We start from the raw sequence: 28000 nt of genomic DNA, 5'->3' as shown, positions 1-28000 counted from the left end.
ATCAGAAATATTTACATTTATATTTTAGTCCTTTACCAGACACTTTCCAGAGTGACTTACAATTAGTGAAATTATCTGATAATAAAATTAACTGGCATGGACAGAAAATCCTACACTGAAAAAACAATATTTTTTTATCATAGCAGACAGATTTAATGCACAATGGACTTATCACAAATAAATATTGACACTCAGACAGCTGATGTTCAGCTCATTCCCTGTGATATGGGAATTTCCCTCACAGAGGCAAAGAAGTAGATATATATACTCATTGTTGGTTTCTGATGATTCACAGAAACAACAACAGCTTTCACAGTGAAGACAAAATCAGTTCAACAGTATCCACAGAGATATGTCTCACTGACCATCCATCTCCTGCAGTTTAATCAGTGACTAGGGCCAGAAAGGGGGCCCCCAATCATTTCTTAGGGCTTTTTGAGACCAGGCCTCAGAGATGAAAACATAAAAGGCAAAATGTTTGGGCCAAACACTGGAGCTAAGCCTGACAATGAACATACACCATATATGGTCCATTTCAAAGGAGCCCTATAAGCCTGTCAATGAGTCCAATTGGGTCTGTGTCCTCTCTCCTGAGAGCAGTTCCTGGGGATGACAGGTAGAGGGTGCGCTTCTGTGTTAAACACCCAGTCCTTCAGAGGCAGGAGATCGTCGTCAGAGAACAGCAGGTACAGATACCTGTAACACACCAGAGAAAAAGGACAGAGGAGGAGAGGAAACACTTAAAATTAGGTACAAAAGGAAGCAAACACTGACACATATTACAAACTCTATACAATAAATGTACAATAGCGTTATGTTATGGTTATTGCTAGTGTAAAGCGCAGAGAAAATACGAAGATAGAGAAGGGAGGACAGGAAAACACAATTAAGATGAGATATATAGACAGGGACAAAGTAAAAACAGACAGAGATGACAAACTCTGTACAATAGTGTTATGTTATGGATATTGCTAATGAAAAACACAGAGAAATGACAAAGATAACACACGTGATGCTTGTATCTTTTCCTTCACTCACTTGAGTGTTTCTGCCAGAAAGAAACTCTGCTGTAAGTTGTCGTGTTGGATTATATGGCCGTAGACATCAATGATACCAGAGAACCCTGTGGCAAGTCGACAGTGTTGCTCCAGAGCCTGTAAAATAAAAGTACAATCCCATCTTCAACTAACAGCAAAAATCAGACCAACATTTCCATTTTACATGTAGATGGTTTTATGGTTAGGTTATTTTAGGGTAAATCACACATAGGACTACAGTATCAAAATGGGCTGAGAAGAAAAATATCACAGGATCATAGGTCAATTTATTGTAATGTATTTATCATTGCTATACAGTGCCTTCGGAAAGTATTCAGACCCTTTGACTTTTCCCATATTTTATGTTACAGCCTTATTCTAAAATGGATTAAAAATACAATTTCCTCAGCAATCTACACACAATATCCCATAATGACAAAGCGAAAACAGATTTTTATGCAAATGTTTTACAAATAAACAGAAATACCTTATTTACATAAGTATTCAGACCCTTTGCTATGAGACTCGAAATTGAGCTCAGGTGCATCCTGTTTCCATTGATCATCCTTGAGATGCTTCTACAACTTCATTGGAGTCCACCTGTGGCAAATTCAATTGATTGGACATGATTTGGAAAGGCACACACCTGTCTATATAAGGTCCCACAGTTGACAGTACAAGTCAGAGCAAAAACCAAGCCATGACGTCGTAGGAATTGTCCGTAGAGCGCCGAGACAGGATTGTGTCGAGACACAGATCTGGAGAAGGGTACCAAAGCATTTCTGCAGCACTGAAGGTCCTTAAGAACACAGTGGCCTCCATAATTCTTAAATGGATGAAGTTTTGAACCACCAAGACTCTTCCTTTAGCTGGCCGCTCGGCCAAGCTGAGCAATCGGGGGAGAAGGGCCTTGGTCAGGGAGGTGACCAAGAACCTGATGGCCACTGACACTCCACCAATTAGGCCTTTATGGTAGAGTGGCCAGAAGGAAGCCACTCCTCAGCAAAAGGCACATGACAGCCTGCTTGGAGTTTGCCAAAAGGCACCTAAAGACTCTCAGACCATGATAAACAAGATTATCTGGTCTGATGAAACCAAGATTGAACTCTTTGGCCTGAATGCCAAGCGTCACGTCTGGAGGAAACCTGGCACCATCCCTACGGTGAAGCATGGTTGTGGCAGCATCATGCAGTGGGGATGTTTTTCAGCGGCAGGGACTGGGAGACTAGTCAGGATCGAGGGAAAGATGAACAGAGCAAAGTGCAGAGAGATCCTTGATGAAAACCTGCTCCAGAGCGCTCACGACCTCAGACTGGGGCGAAGGTTCACTTTCCAACAGGACAACAACCCTAAGCACACAGTGAAAATAACGCAGAAGTGGCTTCGAGACAAGTCTCTGAATGTCCTTGAATGGCCCAGCCAGAGGCCGCACTTGAACCCAATCGAACATCTCTGGAGAGACCTGAAAATAGCTGTGCAGCAACGCTCACCATCAAACTTTACAGAGCTTAAGAGTATCTGCAGAGAAGAATGGGAGAAACTCCCCAAATACAGGTGTGTCAAGCTTGTAGCGTCATAGCCAAGAAGACACCAGGCTGTAATCGCTGCCAAAAGTGCTTCAACAAAGTACTGAGTAAAGGGTCTGAACACTTACACTACCTTTCAAAAGTTTGGGGTCACTTAGAAATGGCCTTGTTTTTGAAAGAAAAGCAAATGTTTTTGTCTATTAAATCAGTGTAGACATTGTTAATGTTGTAAATGACTACTGTAGCTGGAAACGACTGAATTTTAATGGAATATCTAAATAGGCGTACCAAGGCTCATTATCAGCAACCATCACTCCTGTGTTCCAAAAGCACATTGTGTTAGTTAATCCAAGTTTATAATTTTAAAAAGTCTAATTGATCATTAGAAAACCCTGTTGCAATTATGTTAGCACAGCTGAAAGTTGTTGTGCTGATAAAGAAGCAATAAAACTGGCCTTCTTTACACTAGTTGAGTATCTGGAGCATCAGCATTTGTGGGTTCGATTACAGACTCAGAATGGCCAGAAACAAAGACATTTCTTCGGAAACTCGTCAGTCCATTCTGTTCTGAGAAATGAAGGCTATTCCATGCGAGAAATGGGCAAGAAACTGAAGATCTCGTACAACGCTATATACTACTCCCTTCACAGAACATCGCAAACTTGTTCTAACCAGAATAGAAAGAGTGGGAGGCCCCGGTGTACAACTGAGCAAGTGGGACAAGTACATTAGAGTGTCAAGTTTGAGAAACAGACGCCTCACAAGTCCTCAACTGGCAGTTTCATTAAATAGTACCCGCAAAACACCAGCTCAACGTCAACAGTGTAGAGGCAACACCGGGATGCTGGCCTTCTAGGCAGAGTTGCAAAGAAAAAGCCGTATCTCTGTCCAGTGTCTATGTTCTTTTACCCATCTCAATCTTTCCTTTTTATTGGCCAGTGTGAGATATGACTTGTTCTTTGCACCTCTGCCTTGAAGGCCAGCATCCCAGGGGTCGCCTCTACACTGTTGACGTTGAGCTGGTGTTTTGCGGGTACTATTTAATGAAGCTGCCAATTGAGAACTTGTGAGGCGTCTGTTTCTCAAACTAGACACTCTAATGTACTTGTCCCACTTGCTCAGTTGTACACCAGGACATCCCACTCCTCTTTCTATTCTGGTTAGAACCAGTCTGCTCTGTTCTGTGAAGGGAGTAGTACACAGCGTTGTACGAGATCTTCAGTTTCTTGGCGATTTCTCGCATGGAAAAGCCTTCATTTCTCAGAACAAGAATAGACTGACGAGTTTCCGAAGAAATGTCTTTGTTTCTGGCCATTCTGAGCCTGTAATCGAACCCACAAATGCTGATGCTACAGATACTCAACTAGTGTAAAGAAGGCCAGTTTTATTGCTTCTTTAATCAGGACAGCAGTTTTCAGCTGTGATAACATAAGCGCAAAAGGGTTTTCTAATGATCAATTAACCTTTTAAAATGATATACTTGGATTAGCTAACACAACATGCCATTGGAACACAGGAGTGATGGTTGCTGATAATGGGCCTCTGTACACCTATGACATATTCCATTTTAAAAAATCTGCAACACTAACAATGTCTACACTGTATTTCTGATCAATTAGATTTTCTTTTAATGGACTTTTTTTGTTGCTTTTCTTTCAAAAAACAAGTGACAAAACTGTTTAACCGTAGTGTATGTAAAATGTCATATTTCGTTTTTTAAAAACTTTTCATAAATTAGCCAAACAAATTTAAAAAAAACTGTTATTGCATTGTGGGTTAGTGTGTGTAGATTGTTGAGGGGAAAAAAACAATTAATCAATTTTAGAATAAGGCTGGAATATAACAAAATGTGGAAAAAGTCAAGGGGTCTGAATACGTTCCGAAGGCACTGTAAATGTATGGCCTCACCTCCAGAGCCTCCCAGCCCCACTCTCTGTACTTGGGGTCATGGGTCAGTCTCCACATGTACATGTAGCTCTCCACGACCTCTGGCCTCAGGATGTAATGCCTTTCGTTTACTCTGGGTGCTGTGGCCTCCGCTCCATCATCAAACCGGAACACCTCTGGGCCCAGCTTAGTGGCTGTTGGATTTTTAGGTTGGATTAGAATGGACAATGCATTATGCTAAACATATTGTTTGATCTCCAGCACCTGTTGAGGAAACACTGGATATGCATATATTTAATATTTGTCATATTGTGCATATTTAATATTTTTTTGTATTGTGCATATTTAATATTTTATTATTGTGCATCATAATTATGTAATATGCTGGAGAATAGTCATATTCGAGAGAAAGCTGTATGAATACAATTGTTTCTGCCAAGGTGCTAAACTCAGGGATTGAGACCGGGGTTCAATCCCTGGGCAGTATGTACCTCGAGAAGGGAGCGTTACAGCTAGATCACACCCTACAATCTTACAGGTTCACTTTATTCCCTGCAACTACTTGCAGATGCTCTTATAATACTTTATACTTATATAAATATAATTCTACTCTAGATGTCCCTGGATGTCTATAGGCTACCCATATGCATATCTGTAAACACAGTACCAGTCAAAAGTTTGGCCACACCTACTCATTAAAAGGGTTTTTATTTGGACTATTTTCTACATTGTAGAATAATAAGACATCAAAGCTATGAAATAACACATATGGAATCATGTAGTAACCAAAAAGGTGTTATACAAATCAAAACATACTGTATATTCTTCAAAGTAGCCATCCTTTGCCTTGATGACAGCTTTGCACAGAGTTGGCATTCTCTCAACCATGCTTTTCCAACATTCTTGAAAGAGTTCCCACATATGTTGAGCACTTGTTGGCTGCTTTTTCCTCCAACTAATCCCAAACCATCACAATTGGGTTGAGTTCGGGTGATTGTGGAGGCCAGGTCATCTGATGCAGCACTCCATCACTCTACTTGGTCAAATAGCCCTTACACAGTCTGGAGGTGTGTTTTGAGTCATTGTCCCGTTGAAAAACAAATGATAGTTGAACTTAGAGCAAACCATATGGGATTTCTTTGCAGAAATTTGACCACGAAGGCCTGATTCACGCAGTCTCCTTGAACAGTTGACGTGTGTGTTACTTGAACTCTGTGAAGCATTTATTTGGGCTGCAATCTGAGGTGCAGTTAACTCTAATGAACTTATCCTCTGCAGCAGAGGTAACTCTGGCTCTTCTTTTCCTGTGGCGGTTCTCATGTGATCCAGATTCATCATAGCGCTTGATTGTTTTTGCGACTGCACTTGAAGAAACTTTCAAAGTTCTTGACATTTTCCGGATTGACTGACCTTCATGTCTTATAGTAATGATGGACTGTCGTTTCGCTTTGCTTACTTGAGTTGTTCTTGCCATAATATGGACTTGGTATTTTACCAAATAGGGTTATCTTCTGTAATCCACCCCTACCTTGTCACAACACAACTGATTGGCTCAAACTCATTAAGAAGGAAAGCAATTCCACAAACGATCTTTTAACAAGGCAAACCTGTTAATTGAAATGCATTCCACCTCATGAAGGTGGTTGAAAGAATGCCAAGAGTGTGCAAAACTGTCATCAAGGCAAAGGGTACCTACTTTGAAGAATCTCAAATATAAAATATATTTTGATTTGTTTAACACTTTAGTTACAACATGATTCCATATGTTATTTCATAGTTTTGATGTCTTCACAATTATTCTACAATGTAGAAAATCGGAAAATAAAGAAAAACCCTAGACTGAGTAGGTGTGTCCAAACTTTTGACTGGTACTGTATACAGTGCATTTGGAAAGTATTCAGACCACTTGACTTTTTCCACATTTTGTACATCTATATTCTAAAATGGATGAAAAAAATAATAATAATCCTCAATCTACACAAAATACCCCATAACGACAAAGTGAAAACAGAGTTTTAGATTTCTTTTCAGATTTATAAAAAAATAAAACTTTGCTATGAGACTTGAAATTGAGCTCAGGTGCATTCTATTTATATTAATCATCCTTGAGATGTTTCTACAACTTGATTGGAGTCCACCTGTGGTAAATTCAATTGATTGGACATGATTTGGAAAGGCACAAACCTGTCTATATAAGGTTCTACAGTTGACAGCGCATGTCAGAGCAAAAACCAAGCCATGAGGTCGAAGGAATTGTCCGTAAAGCTCAGAGACAGGATTGTGTCAAGGCACAGATCTGGGGAAGGGTACCAAAAAATGTCTGCAGCATTGAAGGTCCCCAAGAACAGAGTGGCCTCCATCATTCTTAAATGGAAGAAGTTGGAAGAAGTTTGGAACCACCAAGCGGCACATGGCAGCCTGCTTGGAGTTTGCCAAAAGGCACCAAAAGAACACAGACCATGAGAAACGAGATTCTCTGGTCTGATGAAGCCAAGATTGAACTCTTTGGCCAGAATGCCAAGAGTCACGCCTGGAGGAAACCAGGCACCTCTCATCACCTGGCCAATACCAACCCTATGGTGAAGCATGGTGGTGGCAGCATCAAGCTGTGGGGATGTTTTTCAGTGGCAGGGACTGGGAGACTAGTCAGGGTCGAGGGAAAGATGAACGGAGCAAAGTACAGAGAGATCCTTGATGAAATCCTGAGCCCTCTGAAGCAGGTTATCAGACTGGGGCAAAGGTTCACCTTCCAACAGGACAACGACCCTAAGCACACAGCCAAGACAACGCTGGAGTGGCTTCGGGACAAGTCTCAATGTCCTTAAGTGGCCCAGCCAGAGCCCGGACATGAACCCGATCTAACATCTCTGAAGAGACCTGAAAATAGCTGTGCAGTGACGCTCCCCATCCAACCTGAAAGAGCTTGAGAGGATTTGCAGAGAAGTATGGGAGAATATCCACAAATACTGGTGTGCTAAGCTTGTAGCATCATACCCAAGAAGACTCAAGGCTGTATTCAGACCCTTTACTCAGTACTTTGTTGAAGGTGCTTCAACAAAGTACTGAGTAAAGGGTCTGAATACTTTTGTAAATGTGATAATTCAGTTTTTTAGCAGAAATTTAGAAAAAACAGTTTTTGCTTTGTCATTATGGGTATTGTATAGATTTATGAGGGGGGAAAACGATTTAATCCATTTCAGAATAAGGCTGTAACGTAACAAAATGTGGAAAAAGCCGAAGAACATGGCTGACATTTTACATTCTCCAAACCAATTGTGCAATTTTTTTTATTTTATGCCTTTTGTGTAACTTTTTATTTATTTTTTACTTATTGTGTACATAATGTTGCTGCTACCGTCTCTTATGACCAAAAATAACTTCTGGACATCAGAAAAGCGATTACTCAACACAGACTGGAATAAACTTTTTCCTTTAATGAGTCTGACGAGAAGGATGTCCTGCTGTCAATGGAACAGGCCCAGATCCATGCCTTTTACGTGAAGAAAAGACGCAGGAAAAGGGGAAGCAAATCAGGGATCTTTCTGAGAAGCCGGAGGCGAGCGAGTAAACTCCCGATGCCTTCCATTCTCCTTGCTAACACGCAATCGTTAGAAAATTAAATTGATGACCTACTATTAGGGGCGGCAGGGTAGCCTAGTGGTTAGAGCGTTGGACTAGTAACCGGAAGGTTGGGTTAACTGCCTGAACAGGCAGTTAACCCACTGTTCCTAGGCCGTCATTGAAAATAAGAATTTGTTCTTAACTGACTTGCCTAGTTAAATAAAGGTAAACAAAATAAAAAATAAATAAAGATTATCCTACCAAGAGGACATTAAAAACAGTGACATTTGTTTCACCGAGACGTAACTGAACGAAGAAACACACAATATAGAGCTGGCAGGATTTTCCATGCACCGGCAGAACAGAGACGCTACCTCTGGTAAGACGAGGGGTGGGGGTGTGTGTCTTTTTGTCAATAACAGCTCGTGCGCGATGTCTAATATTAACCTTTTATAACTAGGGGGCAGTATTTTCATTTTTGGATGAAAAACGTTCCCGTTTTAAACAAGATATTTTGTCACGACAAGATGCTCGACTATGCATATAATTGACAGCTTTGTATAGAAAACACTCCCACGTTTCCTTTTTACGCATTTATGTTGAAGAATAGCCGTAAGGGACCACATTTAGCAAGTGGTCACATGATGGCTCTGGCAGAAAATCTTGCGTAAAGTACACAAGTAGCCATTTTTCCAATCGCTTCTTATGAGAAACCAATTGTCCCAATGGATATATTATCGAATATATATGTGAAAAACACCTTGAGGATTGATTCTAAATAACGTTTGCCATGTTTGTCGATATTATGGAGCTAATTTGGAAAAAAGTTTGGCGTTGTAGTGACTGCATTTTCCGGTCGATTTCTCAGCCAAACGTGAAGAACAAACGGAGCTATTTTGTCTACAAAAATAATATTTTTGGAAAAAAGGAACATTTGCTATCTAACTGGGAGTCTCCTGAGTGAAAACATCCGAAGTTCTTCAAAGGTAAATTATTTAATTTGATTGCTTTTCTTATTTTTGTGAAAATGTTGCCTGATGCTAGCAGAGCCTAGCCATAGCATTATGCCATGATAAACTTACACAAATGCTTGTCTAGCGTTGGCTGTAAAGCATATTTTAAACATCTGAGATGACAGTGTGATTAACAAAAGGCTAAGCTGTGTCTCAATATATTTCATTTGTGATTTTCATGAATAGGATTTTTTTTTAGGAAGATTTACGTCCGCTGCGTTATGCTAATTAGTTTGAGGCTACGTTACGCATGCGGGATGGGTAGTATCGAGAATTAAAGAAGTCTTGAGGTATTGCACGCCTGAGGTAGAGTACCTTACCACACTATCTACCAAGAGAGTTCTCATCTGTATTATTCGTAGCCGTCTATTTACCACCACAAAGCGAAGCCAGCTCTCAACCAACTCTATCAGGCCATAATCAAAGAAGAAAATGCTCACCCAGAAGAGGCGCTCTTAGTGGCCGGGGACGTTAATGCAGGCAAACTTAAAATCAGTTTTACCACATTTTTACCAGCATGTCACGTGTAACCAGGGAAAACAAAATCCTAGCCCAACTTTACTCCAAACACAGAGATGCATACAAAGCTCTCCCCCACCCTTCATTTGGCAAATCTAACCACAATTCTATCCTCCTGATTCCTGCTTACAAGCAAAAACTAAAGCAGGGAGTACCAGTGACTCACTCAATACGGAAGTGGTCAGATGACGGAGATGCAACACTACATGACTATTTTGCTAGCACAGACTGGAATATGTTCCGAGATTCATCTAATGGCATTTAGGAACACACCACCTCAGTCATCGGCTTCATCAATAAGTGCATTGATGATGTCATCCCCACAGTGACTGAACGTACATATCCCAACCAGAAGCCATGGAATACAGGCAAGATCTGCATCGAGCTAAAGGCTAGAGCTGCCGCTTAAAGGAAAGGGAGACTAATCTGGACGCTTATAAGAAATCCCGCTATGCCCTCAGACGAACCATCAAACAAGCAAAGCGTCAATACAGGATTAAGATTGAGATAAATGCCTTTTATGCTCGCTTCCAGGCAAGCAACACTGAAGTATATGCACGAGAGCACCAGCTGTTCTGGATGACTGTGTGATAACGCTCTCGGTAGCCAATGTGAACAAAACCTTTAAACAAGTGAACATTCACAAAGCCGCTGGGCCAGACGGATTACCAGGACGTGTACTCAAAGCATGCACAGACCAACTGTCAAGTGTCTTCACTGACATTTTCAACCTCTCCCTGACCGAGTCTGTAATACCTACATGTTTCAAGCAGGCCACCATAGTCACTGTGCCCAAGGAAGCGAAGGTAACCTGCCTAAATGATTACCGCCCCGTGACACTCACGTCGGTAGCCATGAAGTGCTTTGAAAGGCTGGTCATGGCTCACATAAACAGCATCCTCCCGGACACCCTAGACCAACTCCAATTCGCATACAGCCCCAACAGATCCATAGATGACACAATCTCAAACGCACTCCACACCGCCTTTTCTCACCTGGACAAAATGAACACCTATGTGAGAATGCTGTTCATTGACAACAGCTCAGCGTTCAACACCATAGTGCCCACGAAGCTCATCACGAAGCTAAAGACTCTGGGTTAAACACCTCCCTCTGCAACTGGATCCTGGACTTTCTGACGGGCCGCACCCAGGTGGTAAGAGTAAGCAACAACACGTCTGCCACGCTAATCCTTAATACCGGGGCCCCTTTGGGGTGTGTACTTAGTCCCCTCCTGTAATTCCCCGTTCACCCACAACTGCGTGGCCAAACACGACTCCAACACCATCATTAAGTTTTCTGACGACAAAACAGTGGTAGGCCTGATCACCGACAACGATGAGACGGCCTATAGGGAAGAGGTCAGAGAACTGGCAGTGTGGTGCCAGGACAACAACCTCTCCCTCAATATGAGCAAGACAAAGACCTGATCGTGGACTACAGGAAAAGGTGGGCCAAACAGGCCCCCATTAACCTGTCTAGGACTGGCTGTGAAACAGCCAATGAAATTGCAGGGTGCCAAATACAAATCAATAGAAATCTCATAAATCAAATTTCTCAAACATTCAAGTACTAGGCACCATTTTAAAGATAAAATTCTCATTAATCCAGCCACAGTGACTGATTTCAAAAATGCTTTACAGCGAAAGCTCCACAAACGATTATGTTAGGTCACCACCAAGTCACAGAAAGACCCAGCCATTTTTCCAGCCAAAGAGAGGAGTCACAAAAAGTACAAATAGAGATAAAATTAATCACTATCCTTTGATGATCTTCATCAGATGAAAATCATAGGACTTCATGTTACACAATACATGCATGTTTTGTTCTATAAAGTGCATATTTATATCCAAAAATCTCATTTTACATTGGCGTGTTATGTTCAGTAGTTCCAAAACATGCAGTGATTTTGCAGAGAGCCACATCAATTCACAGAAACACTCATTATAAATGTTGATGAAAATTCAAGTGTTATGCATGGAACTTTAGATACACTTCTCCTTAACTTGTTATGGCTGCAATCCCGATATCGGGATAAGTGTCATCAACAACCGCTGAATAGCATAGCGCTAAATAAAATAAATATTACTATAAATATTTATATTCATGAAATCACAAGTGCAATATAGGAAAACACTGCTTAGCCTTTTGTTAATCCACCTGTTGTGTCAGATTTTGAAATTATGCTTTACAGCGAAAGCAATCCAAGTGTTTGTGTAAGTTTATTGATCGCATCATAAACATTAAGTACACTTAGCATCAGGTAGCTCGGTCACGAAAATCAGAAAAGCAATCAAATTAATCGTTTACCTTTGATGATCTTCGGATGTTTTCACTCACGAGACTCCCAGTTACACAACAAAATGTTCCGTTTGTTCCATAAAGATGATTTTTATATCCAAAATACCTCAGTTTGTTTGTCACGTTATGTTCAGAAATTCACAGGAAAGAGCGGTCATGACAACGCAGACAAATTCCAAATAGTTTCCATAATGTCCACAGAAACATGTCAAACGTTTCTTTATAATCAATCCTCAGGTTGTTTTTAAAATATATAATCGATAATATATCAACCGCAAATGTCTTTAACAGTAGGAGAGGGAAAAGCAATAGCTATGCAAAACTCATGTGACCACTTGACGCAATGTTATCATTCTGGCTCATTTTTCAAAATAAAAGCCTGAAACTATGTCTGAAGACTGTTGACACCTTGAGGAAGCGATAGGAAAAGGAATCTGGTTCATATCCCTTTAAATGGAGCAAAGGGAGGCTATGGAACATGGAGTTTTCAAAATAGAAGCCACTTCCTGTTTTGATTTTCCTCAGGGTTTCGCCTGCAATATCAGTTCTGTTATACTCACAGATAATATTTTGACAGTTTTGGAAACTTTAGAGTGTTTTCTATCCAATACTAATAATAATATGCATATATTAGCAACTGAGACTGAGGAGCTGGCCGTTTACAATGGGCACCTTTTCATCCAAGCTACTCAATACTGCCGTTGCAGCCATAAAAAGTTAATGCAACCACTGTGTCAGATTTAAAAAAAACTTTACGGAGAAAGCATACCATGCAATAATCTGAGTACGGAGCTCAGAGCCCAAACCAGCCAAAATAAATATCCGCCATGTTGCGCAGTCAACATTAGTCAGAAATAGCATTATAAATATTCACTTACCTTCGATGATCTTCATCAGAATGCACTCCCACGAATCCCAGTTCCACAATAAAATGTTTGATTTGTTCGATAAAGTTAATAATTTATGTCCAAATAGCTTCTTTTGTTAGGGCGTTTGGTAAACAAATCCAAACACGCGTTCAAGTCCAGCCGAACGTCGGACGAAAAGTTCAAAAAGTTATATTACTGGTCGTAGAAACATATCAAACTACGTATAGAATCAATCTTTAGGATGTTTTTATCATAAATGTTCAATAATGTTCCAACCGGAGAATTCCATTGCCTGTAGAAAAGCAATGGAACGAGAGCTACCCCCTCATGTGAATGCACGTGACTGAGATCGAGGCTGCTGCCAGACCTCTGACTCAATCCCTTCTCATTCGGACCCCTTCACAGTAGAAGCCTGAAATAACATTCTAAAGACGGTTGACATCTAGTGGAAGCCTTAGGAAGTGCAAAATGACCCATATCCCACTGTGTATTTGATAGGGGCTGAGTTCAAAAACTACAAACCTTAGATTTCCCATTTCCTGTTTGGATCTTTTGCCTGCCATATGAGTTCTGTTGTACTCACAGACATAATTCAAACAGTTTTAGAAACTTCAGAGTGTTTTCCATCCGATACTAATAATAATATGCATATATTAACATCTGGGACTGAGTAGGAGGCAGTTAACTCTGGGCACGCTTTTCATCCAAAAGTGAAAATGCTGCCCCCATCCCAAAGAAGTTGTTTAACATCGACGAGGCTGTAGTGGAGTAGGTCGAGAGTTTCAAGTTCCTTGGTGTCCACATCACCAATGATCTATCATGGTCCAAACATACAAAAACAGTCGTAAAGAGGGCACAACAAAACTTTTTCCCCATCAGGAGACTGAAAAGATTTGGCATGGGCCCCCTGCACCACCAAGAGCATCCTGACCGGTTGCATCAAAGCCTAGTATGGCAACTGCTCGGCATCTGACCGTAAGGCGCTACAGAGGGTAGTACGAATGGCCCAGTACATCACTGGGGCCAAACTTCCTGCCATCCAGGACCTATATAATAGGCTGTGTCAGAGGAAAGCCCATAAAATTGTCAGAGACTCCAGTCACCCAAGCACTCCGGTCCCAGAGCGCATGGACCAAAAGGCTCCTCAACAGCTTCTACCCCAAAGCCATTAGAATGCTGAACAATTCATAAAAATCACCACCAGACAATTTACATTGACCCTCCCCCTTCCCTTGTGTACACTGCTGCTACTCCCTGCTTGTTTCTTACCTATGCATAGTCACTTTGCCCCCACCTACATGTACTGATTTCCTCAACTACCCTGCACACTGACTCTGTACTGGTGCCACCTGTACAGTATATAGCCTCGTTATTGTTTTTCTTATTGTTATTCTTATTGTGTTACTTTTTATTATTACTTTTTTATTTTAGTCTACTTTAGTCTACTTCTTCTTGAACTCTTGAACTGCACTGTTGGTTAAGGGCTTGTAAGTAAGCATTTCACGGTAAAGTTTAAACCTGTTGTATTCGGCACATGTGGCAAATAAAGTTTGATTTGAATGCACTGTACATTGATTTTTATGTGGACCTATGAATATATAACTCATTATAACCTCAATGTCCACCCTGTGAGTTATGCATCTTGATAAACACAGGAAATCAGATCTGTATCAGAAACTGAAGCTTGGCTTCCATTAGGTATTAGGACACAATCTCAAACTAACACTTTGTTCAACTGTACTGCCAGTAAGTTGGTAGGTATCGGAGGATCTCCCTTTCACATTCTAAGTGATGCCCGTCACTTTGGCAAGAAGCATGTTTGCAGGACTGTTCCTCTTTATATCCAGTCTGTCAAATGTAGATGCAGTGATTTGCAATGAGAAGAAAGTTTGTGCCTTCATAGTGTCCGTCAGTGAACATGAACTACAATTTCCCCGATGCTGACTTTTTGCGGACGGGTGACTTAGTCTGGTTTAACAATGGCAGCAATAAGAAATGTAAGGACATGACCATTCCCGAAGACTTCACAGATGACGAAAGGGTATTACAGACGTTTTGAGTAGCTTCATGACATTTGGGGGAATCTTCTATAAGCCAGATACATCTGGTCCGCAGTGAGGAAGCAGGCTTTTACTCCTGTGCCGTAAAAGGATGTGAGGATCTTCACTCTCCTGCATGTGTCCTTGGTAACTGCTGGGATGTAATAAACACAAGACCATCTGCGACTTCATTGGGATACCTGTCAAAATCCCTTGCAATTACGCATTATGGGGCAGCAGGGTAGCCTAGTGGTTAGAGCGTTGGACTAGTAACCGAAAGGTTGCAAGTTCATATCCCCGAGCTGACAAGGTACAAATCTGTCGTTCTGCCCCTGAACAGGCAGTTAACCCACTGTTCCTAGGCCGTCATTGAAAATAAGAATTTGTTCTTAACTGAATAAAGGTAAAATAAATATATAAAATTATCCCAGCATTCAAACCATCACACAATATGGTCAAAAATGGTTTTCAAATACTTGGACTTCCCGGATCGGGAAGAGCACCATGGTAACAAGGAGAAAGAGAACAAATTCACGTTTAAAAAGCAAACCTCTATTTATGAAACTCTTGACAACATCTTCGCAGACCCTGATGAGTATGACGACATACAGCGTGACACCTGCACAGCCCTTCAGAGAGATCAGGGTGACACCTACACAGGCCTTCAGAGATCAGGGTGACACCTTTTCACATACAATGGCAATATGAATGTCTCTCAAACATTTTCTCAAACCCCTAACTTTGTACTTAAGTTCCCATATGACTTAATTGTGTCAGGTTGTCCAAGGCAATGAAATTGAATAAAATGTGTAATGCTATTTAATGTTATGTAAGAGATGTGACAATGTTATTGTTTTGTTATTGATCATGCTATTTATGAAAGCTTGTTAAGTATTAACTAATGGTAATTCATCATTAGTCCATCCTTTTAGTGGATTCTTACTGTTAACACCTTTACAGGTGACTAACTATTAAACCTGTCAAGCAATAACTAATGATGTAATGCCATATCTGGTTGGGGGTGGGGCTTTGTTGGAGCATAGGACTGAGAGTGGTAGAGGATTTGTTGTTTGTTTTCGCCCTTCGCCTGTAAAATACTGAAAAGCCAAATAGAAAAACCTTGATTAAAAAAAGCATTAACTAATGGTGATTCATTTTGAATCCATCCTCTTTGTGGGGCCCTATAGTAAAAACTGTTAAGACTTTAACTAATGAATTGTGAATATGCCATGACAGCATGTCAATTACAACACCCTGTAAGGCATTTGATTGGGCTTTGAACTGTGTTTTGAGTATATATATAGATGTGTTCCTACGTGTACGCCTGTAGGACTCATGGCAGGTATGGGTGATGTTAGCAGCCAGGTCCAGTTGGTGCTGCCTGGTCTCTGGACTGCCGTGTTCAGCCCCGATCCCGATCATCCCTCCAGAGAAGCAGGCCAGGTGACCCATCCTGTGGTCCAGGATACCCCCTCTCCACTCAGCCACGTAGATCAGCCCCCCAGGAGACCTCTGGACTAGGTTATTCTCTATGGCCTAAAGCAGTGTACAGTAGATGGGTATCATTAGTAAAAAACATGTGAAGAGTTTCATTCCAAAACGCGATATATCCATTTTCAGAAATGTTGGTAAATTGATATTAGTAAAAAATATATATCTATTTTTCATCAAATGTCTTTGCCTCTTTTCGCGATCTCTCTTCTCCTGCTCTGTTCTATGGTTCTGTTCTTGTTCTCACGCTTCACCTATTGCTTTTCTGCTGTTATAGCATTATATGGCATAGCATGCAACCATAGACTGGCCATAGACTTGTATGTGTACCTCCAGTGCAGCATAGTACATTCTTTTAGCAACTTCATCTGTCCTGTCTGACATCAGGTAGGATTTTATTAGATACTCGTAGAAACTGTCACCAAGGGCCCCAATGGAGACATAATCTGAAAAAGATAAGCAATAACGCATGATCTGCCATGTCATGTAACACAAATGGCTGTTTGCAGACAGGACAATAACACATGATCTGCCATGTCATGTAACACAAATGGCTGTTTGCAGACAGGACAATAACACATGATCTGCCATGTCATGTAACACAAATGGCTGTTTGCAGACAGGACAATAACACATGATCTGCCATGTCATGTAACACAAATGGCTGTTTGCAGACAGGACAATAACACATGATCTGCCATGTCATGTAACACAAATGGCTGTTTGCAGACAGGACAATAACACATGATCTGCCATGTCATGTAACACAAATGGCTGTTTGCAGACAGGACAATAACACATGATCTGCCATGTCATGTAACACAAATGGCTGTTTGCAGACAGGACAATAACATCAAAGAACAATGTAATCCCTCTTAGTTTAATGAAGGACTGCAATCACTCAATAGTCAGATGGTGACTTACGCTGTTCCCAATTCCCACTGACTGGGTTGAGAGCGTTTGGGTAGAGGCCACGTGGCTTGTCCAGCTGGTTCAGGTGTTTCCTAATATTCATAACCTGAAGGTGTAGAGAAGTAAGAGGGCGAGAGAGACAAAAAACAAGTTAATTTATTTAACAGTTGAGCTCAATATGGGGTATTCTTTCTAAGTACGTGTTATTTTCACATTACATCTGATTTTAAAGACTTGAAAACAAAAGCATTATATGTGAGGCTTGTGGAGTTACAGCACTCACCTTCTCGGTATAAATGGGATCATTGGTGAGTTCTGACAGATGAACAAACTCCAGATGCAGGGTTCCAAACTCTGCTAGAACACTGCTCCTCCCCAAATCCCCTCCGGACCACCTCCTGGAATCACTAAAACAGGAACAGACATGAGAGAGAAATGCTAGCCTGACAACTCACACTAAATTCTTCCGTTGCTTTGTCGTTTGCTACATACTTTAGTCTGAGACAGCCATCATTGAAGTCGTTTGTGGTGACGTGGAGCGATTGGATCGTCTCTAACCAATCAGAGTATCAAAGCCAATTACGATTATTCAAACCGCCCACGTATGTTCTGTCTCTAGCCCAACCCATTCTGTTTCTGGACCAATCAGACAGCCCCGAACTTGTTCACATTCGGTGAAGCGTCGGGGAGGTACTCAGATCCAGAACCATTCCGGAGAAGTCCGTGGGCACGGCGTAGTGTTTTGCCGGTGCAAGGAGTCTGGGTAGCCAGGCAAGAGAAATGTAACATTTGAAACCTGCCTACTGTATTGTAGAAGTTGTACCAGCAATAACACATAAATTATGCATTGGGCACATTCAGAATTTTATGAACACAATGATCCTCCCAATTTGCAAGTTCTACATTTGTTGAAATGTGAGGGTGAAGTTGCTAATATTGTTTGGTTAGCTGAATTACACCATGACATCCAGGGGTCTGTGTATTTTTTATATATAGGCCTAATAATAGAGGTCATTTAAACGGTAAAAATGAATTTCCTTTTAATGTGGCATGAACACAACCAGTCATGATATTTTCATCTGACAGTCAAACAAATCACTTCAAAAAGGTAGGCATGTTTGTCTACTACAAAATAATTCCAGCATTCAAACTGCATGGTATTTGATGAATGGAAATAGACATCTGTTACAAAACACCAAAAAGTGTGTCTAATGTCATTCAGTGATTGCCATTGATTAGGCCTAAATTAATTGATGTGTCTTGCTGACAAATTTATATTTTTTGTAGTTGGGACACCTGAAATGGGGCTGAAACTGTCCTGGGAAAAACGAGATGCTCACCCTAACACACACTGTCAACTTACTAGACTAGGCTACAATGTGTATTGAACCTCAAATACAGTGGGGCAAAAAAGTATTTAGTCAGCCACCAATTGTGCAAGTTCTCCCACTTAAAAATATGAGAGAGGCCTGTATTTTTTCATCATAGGTACACTTCAACTATGACAGTCAAAATGAGAAATAAAAATCCAGAAAATCACATTGTAGGCTTTTTAATGAATTTATTTGCAAATTATGGTGGAAAATAAGTATTTGGTCAATAACAAAAGTTTCTCAATACTTTGTTATATACCCTTTGTTGGCAATGACAGAGGTCAAATGTTTTCTGTAAGTCTTCACAAGGTCTTCACACACTGTTGCTGGTATTTTGGCCCATTCCTCCATGCAGATCTCATCTAGAGCAACTCAGCATTCTTTGTCCTCCAAACACGACGAGTTGAGTTTTTACCAAAAAGTTATATTTTGGTTTCATCTGACCATATGACATTCTCCCAATCTTCTTCTGGATCATCCAAATGCTCTCTTGCAAACTTCAGACGGGCCTTGACATGTACTGGCTTAAGCAGGGGGACACGTCTGGCACTGCAGGATTTGAGGCCCTGGCAGCGTAGTGTGTTACTGATGGTAGGCTTTGTTACTTTGGTCCCAGCTCTCTGCAGGTCATTCACTAGGTCCCCCGTGTGGTTCTGGGATTTTTGCTCACCGTTCTTGTGATCATTTTGACCCCACGGGGTGAGATCTTGCGTGGAGCCCCAGATCGAGGGAGATTATCAGTGGTCTTGTATGTCTTCCATTTCCTAATAATTGCTCCCACAGTTGATTTCTTCAAACCAAGCTGCTTACCTATTGCAGATTCAGTATTCCCAGCCTGGTGCAGGTCTACAATTTTGTTTCTGGTGTCCTTTGACAGCTCTTTGGTCTTGGCCATAGTGGAGTTTGGAGTGTGACTGTTTGAGGTTGTGGACAGGTGTCTTTTATACTGATAACAAGTTCAAACAGGTGCCACTAATACAGGTAACGAGTGGAGGAAAGAGGAGCCTCTTAAAGAAGAAGTTACAGGTTTGTGAGAGCCAGAAATCTTGCTTGTTTGTAGGTGACCAAATACTTATTTTCCACCATAATTTGCAAATAAATTGATTAAAAATCCTACAATGTGATTTTCTGGATTTTTATTTCTCATTTTGTCTGTCATAGTTGAAGTGTACCTATGATGAAAATTACAGACCTCTCATCTTTTTAAGTGGGAGAACTTGCACAATTGGTGGCTGACTAAATACTTTTTTGCCCCACTGTATATGTAGGCCTATTGGTAGCCAGTGATGTAGTGGTAAAAAAAATGATGGGTAAACTCTGATTGATGGTCGCGGTAAAATAAAAAGTAACTCTCCCTTTACTTTCAATGCATTATTAAAAAATGTTTTATTTTTTTAAAGTGGGTAAATGGCATTTACTTGCTTTTACTCTCCACTAGGACTACACCAATGCCGATAGCCGAGCCTCTCAGCCAAGGCAATTTTAAAGACATCAACACACGCAGAATAGCCTACATTCAAAATAATAAGTTACTTGAATCTAAATCATGAGTTGTCCATAATTCATGAGTTAAAGCTTGGGAGACTTCACAGATCATGTGACATAAAACACTACCTTTCTTTCCTTACATTAATGACATTAATGACAGTGTTATTTATCATTGTTAAGCATTTGACAATTGAATTAGAACATTGAACCTAAAACCTGTACGAATCATTGATCTTGGAGATCTCTGAAAATGCACTGTAAGTGTAACTATGCCTACGTAACATTTCATGATGTTTCGCTGTGAAAACAGTTCTCATGAGCACACAAATCCAAAATAATGTAATAATGCCATTGCAAAATTGAATGCTTCTAACCGAAATAGTCAACTATAGGCCTACTGTCATCAACGTATAATTGTTGGATGGATTAGATGTGCATTGGTGTCTAGCTGTGGGCTAGTTGTCTCTTGATATTGTTGACCATCATCATCATCATCTGATCGAGGAAATAAAACAAATATTGATAGAACATAATGAAGCTAAATAAAATGGTCTGTTACTTCCGACGCAGAGATCACCAGTACCCTCGCGCATCTGAAAAACAAAACAACGAGCGCTCCAAACAGCTGACCGACAAAAGCAAACAATGATAAATCAACAGATAAATCAAATGCATTGGAATAAAGGCTATTTTTAACAAAGTCGCATGGCAAACAAATGTTGAAAATGAGGAAGTACAAAGGAACATCTACACATAAAGGAGGTCAGCTGAGGCCGAAATTCAGCACTATTGGATGGACAGCACCGCCACATAGAAATACATTTTCTTAACCATGACAGATAGGTGGGGGGTATTCATTTCATTGGTAAATATGAAAATAAAAAATTACAATGTATTTACCACTGCATTCTAAACAAATAGGAAACATGTCAAATTGACATTATTTCGAGACCCTCCCTAAAGTTGGGACTTTTGTTGCATTTAGGGGATTTAACATCTCATTCAGGGGAGCTGAGCCCGCGACTCCCCTGTAATTCGCACCATGGTTAGCTGAATAACTTACATCCAACTCAAATTGGCTACGTAATATTTATGTACTAATGTATCATTTTCTCTGCTCTTCTGCAAAGGTGCTGGCTATCATGCTCTCTAATGCACATGGTGGAAATATCAGTGTCTTGCCCTAAAATGAGTAATTTCACAGGCTTATTATTTTACAGTGTTTATTGGAGGTAGCTGTAGTCAGACAGAATTATATGCGGTAAGCTCTAACCAGCTTTGATCACACAGAATAATCATTTCTAACTGTGACAAGCCTTGATTGGCTAAGTACTTGTTGTGACAGAAAAGCGTTGATTGGATAGAATTACCATTATAGGCTGAGACAATCTATAGTTGTGTCTTGGATATCCTTCTTTTTGTCCAGTTGTCAGCAGACAGCACAGTTCATGTCTGAAATATTATTTTGTCTTTCTGATAAAAGAACCTGGAGAATAATCATGATGACAAGAGTCTATTCTGCGATAGATTAGGAGCAGATCCTGACCTGTTAGTCCTTCTCTTCGACCCAGACCTGTTCCTCATTCACTTCCATAATATTCTATATTTAGATCTGGAGGAGGGGGATGTTGATCTTCCTCCACTCTGAGCCTCTGTCATTCCCAGACACCTGACACATCGATCCCAGATACGCCTTTGACTGACAGCTGGGGAGAGGGAAGCTGACAGGCTGCCAGGAGCACCAGCTTAGCTTACCCTCCCTCTAATGGCCATGGCAGATTGCTTCACACTTCTCACTGACTTCACACTTACTTTCCCTAGGGACTAGGAGGGAGAGCTGGGCCATCAGGCAAAACTGAATATAATGACTCTCACTTCTGCAGTGAAAATGCGTTTTGAGTAAAAATGAACAGGGTGGATTTCCTCTCTCGCTCCAATCCAAATGTCGTTTCCACTGTGGTTTTAATAGTATTACCGGGATTAGATAAATCCAGAGTTCATCAAGTGTAATGCATGATGACACACTGCAACTCATTAGATCATGATATATAGTCTTGCAATCTATTTACAGTCCAAGAATTACGCTACCTACAACAGCATAGCTACAATGTGTCAGTTTATGTATATGGCTTCAGTGAAGACTACCCTGCTCCAGCAGAAGAGGTATTGTATACCAAACTAGGAAATGCTACCCACCCGGCTAGGTTGACAACTCCATGTGGTATGCCTGTGGGAGTGTTGAAGGCAGGTAACAGATTTTTCCCCAGCTCCACCACTTTCCTTTTAAACACCTGGAGAGACAAGAGAGCTGTTCAGTTCAGTCCAGTTAAATCAATTCAGTTTGGTTGAGACAGCTCAGTTGAATTTGGTTCAGTTGAGTTAATCTAAAGTAGTAGATGAGTGACTTTATGGGACAGCTCAGGGCTTCATGCCCTCTTCTATCCCTCTTCTCAGTGTCTGTCTGGTTGCGGGTGGGGTTTGGCAAGGGACAAGGAAAGGGGAGGAGTGTTGTAGTCTTCGTTGTAGTTCACCTTTTGTAGACTGCATCTAGTTCAAGCTCTTCTATGCCGAAACCACATTGTCAGTGTATCACTTTTCAGGAAGTGTTAATAACAGCTGTGGCAAAGTTGGTGTCCCATTTATCGTTTCCTGTCCTGCATGTCCCCAAAGGAAAGGTGCCGAATGACTCTCCTTGTTGAATCCATCAGGGCTGCGACAATACCAGTATTACACAAATTTTTACATAGCAAAAAAAAAAACACGGAGTCTTTGGTCCTTTAAAACCTGCTTTATGTCAAATATTGTGTTCTATAGCTTAGAAATAAATACAAGTGACTCTGGATGACAACATAATCATGTTTGTTTTCAACATTAAATCCCTCTTTGTGTTTTGTTTCCATACCACAATACTAACAAATATCTCAATACTGGTATCATACCATGCCCTAATATCCAGGTGGACTACATAAGTATTCTCTAATGATACACAACATGTATAAATCCACAGGCACAGCTTGACAAACTCACAAAATATGACATGCAGCTAAAAGAAAGAATTTCACCAAAGTAAAGCCAAAGCTGGAGTCAAAGAAGAGCTTGGGACATTGTGTGCCTGTAGCAGTGTTCCGTCTATCTGAAATGCTGCATTCTTTTAAAACAAATGACTGCCTCTGTTTGAGAAAAAAGCAGCCAGCAACCACAAACAAGCAGTCTTGATTAACCCTCAATATAAAAGTCAGAGAAAACTCTCTGCAGGATTTAATGAAACTGGTACTGTGATGAGTATGTTATGTTTTCTTTCATTTCTGAAAAGACTGTATCAAGATAATAATCCAGCTCTCTCTTTACAATTATTTAAGGCTTGCACAAGTGTCCTTGAAATTGCACAGCCTGTAATCACATCAAGAACTGAGAGCACAACCTTGTGAAGAAGAGTGTTCTGGCAGAGGAAGGTAATACTGGTAGTCATGTTGCCATGGTAATCTGAAAATATACTGTCATCTCACCCAGTGTAATTGATCACCATACATGGAGAAAAACGGACTGTTGGGAGTTGTCCATGGTGCCGAATGTCCTGTATGTGTTAAATGTCTCAGAGCAGGAGTACTGCTCTAGGATCAGGTTCCCCTGTCCATGTTATCGTAATCATTGTGATCTAAAAGGCTAAACTGATCCTAAATCAGCACTCCTACTCTGAGACACTTGATACATACAGCCCCAGATTTTAAAGACACTGTTTAATTAGAGAAGGCACAACTGAGCCATAAAACAATATTCTTAATTACTTCATAGTCTGGTTCTTGATCCTGTTCCCAGCTGTGATAACTGACCATCCCCACAATGGATCAACTGCAATGGAATCATTCTACGACAGAGCCTGCTTAGTTCCGAAAAAGAATGCCTTGATTGTGGATAAATTACAGAACTCAATCAACCTACATAATTTCAGTGGTGTGTGTGGTATTGATGGAATTCTCTAATCTGTCCATTATCGATGCATTATAGGATATATAAGTTTTGACAACTGCACACATCAACCAGGATGTGATGGCGGTTCTCTTTGATTCTAGGTCATTTATTTGAACGGCCACATTATCAGGCAAGAGGATGTAGAGCTGTTTTCCGGAAGACAGATATCTTTAGGCCTCATATAACGGTGGGAGACATTATAGCCGAGTAATACCGCTGTTAAGCAATGTAGAAATGTGATGAATAAACTATGATGGATGGATCTCACCTCCTCTCCTGTTAGGTAGTAGGCAGACAGCAGGCCACCCACGTAGCGGATATTCACTTCAAACAGAGATGCCTCTCCACCCTGTGGGGGAAAGAAAGAAAGAAAGAAAGAAAGAAAGAAAGAAAGAAAGAAAGAAAGAAAGAAAGAGAGAGAGACTGCTTTTCATTACAGACGAGGGATACTTTATATTGTGTCTGACGAGCTGTCGGAGGTTTGGTTCCAGGGTTATTTAAGGATGTTTTTCATTTTCTTCTCAGTGGGCATAATCTCCCTGCCTGAACCATGATTGATATGCAGGTCCAGCATTCTCAGAGTGACGTCCCTAGCGTCCCAGCGTGTCTTGCACGCTGTTCTGGATTAGATTTAAACAGCTGGATTAGATTTAAAGTGGCCTATGTATAGCCCCACTGACAACATTAATTATTTGTAATAAGGGAAAAATGACCCACTTACTACATTGAGGTTCAGGTTGTTCTCCACCCACTCCTTGGCCTCCTGGTACTCTTCACCAAGCCCCATAATGTAGAGGGTATCAAGAGAGTCCACGATAGAGGCACCTCTTAACCCACCTGTGACACCAACACACCAACACACAATGGACTGCACTGCAGACTAGAAACATTAACTGCTATGGACTGCACTGCAGAGACATTAACTACAGACATTAGTTTGTAAACTTTCATGTAGGTAGAGTATTTCAGAAGCAGGGTACTGGTATGCCATATAGTACATCCAGGGAGCCATTTACTCACCAAATGTCCTGCCATCATTGCCATTCCTGGAGAGTGGTCGCAGCTCATTCTCCCCCCATGCGTAGCGCTTATAGTTGTCCCAAGCAAACTTCATCATCTGAAATAAAAAATACATGTGATAGAATCTCACTGAAATAAGTATACTAGTTTTAGTGAATAACAAACAGATGACAACCTTTAATTAGCTTCAATATCAAAATTGAACAGCTCATTGCAGTGGTTTCATTATCTCCATGAAATGATATCATTGCAATAGGATGAGGTCATTCAAAGAATCACATTTCTGTGATCCGATGGCTCCCTCTGGAACCACCAGTGCCATTAGTAACAACCAATTAATCTCCTCACCCTACTTATTCACGTGGCCTAGGCTAATGCATAGAATGGCTTTCACATTATATTATCGTAATATGCATCTAATTTTGCCAAACTAACTTCTCTCACCATGGGGTCTGTTAATATCTCAAGAGCTAATAACCTACTCCATGAAACAACTCCTCTGCCTGCAGTCCTTGTCAACAATCTACCAACAGTGAGTCGCAATAAGCAGTACCTGTAGCGGTATATCAGTTTGTTTCTTATTACCTCTTGGCATAGATTAGCAGTTATCTTGAGGTAACTGTCGGTAACTGTGTTAGGGAAAGAAAAAGAGAACAAAGGAAAAAGGCTGTAGTTCTGTTGACACTGGCTCTGACTTGTGGTGATAGGACAATGTGTGAGACAGGTGGAGAGAGCAGGGAGAGATTAACTTTGGAGAGTATGTGTTGCTTTATTCATCAAAACAGCAATACCAGTGAGGAAGACAGACTGGCCTATTCATGATATTTCACCGGTAAAGCCTTGGGGTTGACCTTTGTAATCAAGATGACCTATTCTGGATGGGATCTTTGGCACCTCTGAATCATCTGCCTTCAATAAAGTATCAGACGGCCTTATTTCCCCTCCAGAGGTTTGGTAATGACACGGAGCATCCATTGACCAGAACATTAGGAAGAAAGAAAGATCTTGAATAAAAATGGAAGGGGTTTTAGTTTGACATTTAAGCTTGCTTGGCTTTGTTGCAGCCGTGTCAATGTCATTTTATACTTCCTCACAATGAATATCCAAATGAGGCCAAAGATAAGTCACATTCTCCTTGCCAAGAAATGAACAAGAACCCAAGTTAGACCAATCTCTGGCAGTACAATTCTTAACTGATATGATACTGTAATAGCTTTCTGAAGTTTTGGGCCCCTATTTCTATGAAAGAAAGCTTCTGTTTGACTGTAAGTAGCCCTATTTATGAAAAACAGATCAAAAGAATAAAGGCTTCTGCTTCATTCAGGAGAATCGTGGCTGAATAGCAACATAGATCACTCAGTCTACAGTTGCTCTACAGTCATGGGCTTTGCAAATAGTTTTCCGGGTAAATAATATATCTCTATTCTCTGTTTGAATGAAAGAAGCTAGTGTATGTTGTGTGTGGGAATATTCACCCCCCTAGTTTCTGTGTGTGTGTGTGTGTGTGTGTGTGTGTGTGTGTGTGTGTGTGTGTGTGTGTCTTTGAAAACGTTTGTAATAAGTAGTGTCAGGTAAAGGCTAAGGTGAACAGCGGATGTGACTGTTGGGAGTCAGGAGAATCATCATGTTTGACAGTCAGGAGGAGCCTGTGCCCCAGAATAAGGAGGTGCACTGTACGTCCTAAATGGCATCCTATCCCCTATATAGTGCACTACTACTCATAGGGTCACTCTGGTCAAAAGTAGTGAAATATGTAGAGAATAGGTTACCATTTGGGACAGAGACCCAGTGTCTGGACAACTGGAGCAGCCCTGCCAATCAAACAGCATTACCTCAAGAGATCTGTACAGTAGGCTTTATGACCCCTGCACCCCACCTCTGCCAACCCACACACACTTACCATGCAGCACCATTATTGACCTGGAGATTTGTAGCCTGCTGATGAATTTGTCTGGCTTTTCAAAAGATGCCAACTGCATTCCCTCATGGGCAACAGTGAGGAGACACCTTATCGTTTTCAGTCTGGGGGCTCTGCTAGAATCCAGGCTATTTAGTATAAAATTCACAATAGATCCTAATTAATTTAAAAGTGTGAATCATTGAGTAGACCTACAGCCTCAAGCATGTTGTTGCCATTAACAGTTATTGCTCAAAGACATCGATTGCTCAAGCTATTATTATCCTCCTGCCTTCTCCACATAAACCTGTCTGTAACACAGCGTTATCCTATCCTATTATGATACCATATGGCAATGCGTAGGCCTATCAACACCGCCTCTTACCTCTTTGACTTTCTCCCGACGCTGCAGAGATTCAGGATCACTAGGTTTTCCATAATTTGCGCCATATGGCGGTTTCAGCATACAATTCCTCAACTTCACTCTCACAGGTGAGCGCGCGCGACTCGATACGACCACGCCCCTTGTATGCACCTTGTCGTCGGCAGCGTCACCTTCAGACGTATGTTCCATTGAAACTGTTCCTTGACTACTTTCCTTGTTATTATTTGTCTGTTTTCCATTTGAAGATGAGAGTTGTGATTGTATACGTAGCACTCCAATATCGAACCGAGCGGCTCCAATGAGCCCAATGGGTGAGCTGGGCTGTGCACTTTGTCCATTCATCGAGTCGGTGATAACTGCCGAGTTGTCCGAATTATGTTGAAAAATACGTTTCAAACGAGATGTTTCAGGCAAAAAGAACAAAGCTCCAAATCCCAGACTTCCGAGAAACAGTAAGAATAGAAATGTATGCGGTAAACGAAGCCCCACGAACGAAGTTTTACCTGCGAGCGTTTTGAAAATCATCTCGTCTCAGTTTGCCAACACAACAGCTACATTGTTGATAAAGTCAATTGTTGTCTCCTTACATTTTCCCTCGTGTCCGTTACAACAAAAATAAAATAATTTAACTTATTTAGTTTGAGTAGAATTCCAACGCTAAATCTTCCCAGAGTATGGCGATTTTATGAACGCACGAGCCATTCTTAATCAGG

General features: G+C 40.9%; 1 protein-coding gene across 3 annotated transcripts; it reads right to left on the bottom strand.

Moving 5' to 3' along the window:
- Positions 1–27999, bottom strand: LOC139391830 (mannosyl-oligosaccharide 1,2-alpha-mannosidase IC-like). 3 transcript variants are annotated; one of them, XM_071139416.1, is made up of 13 exons: positions 27288–27365; positions 25591–25634; positions 25006–25102; positions 24707–24822; positions 24254–24334; positions 22213–22307; positions 17439–17562; positions 17168–17261; positions 16574–16689; positions 16069–16288; positions 4472–4644; positions 1039–1154; positions 130–696 (listed from the first exon to the last, which is right to left on the bottom strand). In XM_071139416.1, the coding sequence occupies exons 3-13, from the start codon at positions 25100–25102 to the stop codon at positions 558–560; spliced, it is 1371 nt and encodes a 456-aa protein (XP_070995517.1). In that variant the 5' UTR covers positions 25591–25634; positions 27288–27365; the 3' UTR covers positions 130–557. The 3 variants fall into 3 exon arrangements, 2 of the variants coding, with proteins under 2 accessions (XP_070995516.1, XP_070995517.1); XM_071139415.1 differs by lacking the exon at positions 25591–25634 and having other exon boundaries at positions 1–696; positions 27288–27999; XR_011629619.1 differs by lacking the exons at positions 4472–4644; positions 25591–25634 and having other exon boundaries at positions 558–696; positions 27288–27999.
- Position 28000: the final 1 nt, after the last annotated feature.

Source organism: Oncorhynchus clarkii, chromosome 32 (assembly GCF_045791955.1).
Source record: "Oncorhynchus clarkii lewisi isolate Uvic-CL-2024 chromosome 32, UVic_Ocla_1.0, whole genome shotgun sequence".
Taxonomy (NCBI): domain Eukaryota; kingdom Metazoa; phylum Chordata; class Actinopteri; order Salmoniformes; family Salmonidae; genus Oncorhynchus; species Oncorhynchus clarkii.
The sequence above is the reverse complement of the archived record's forward strand: the minus strand, read 5'-3'. Positions and strand labels throughout refer to the sequence as shown.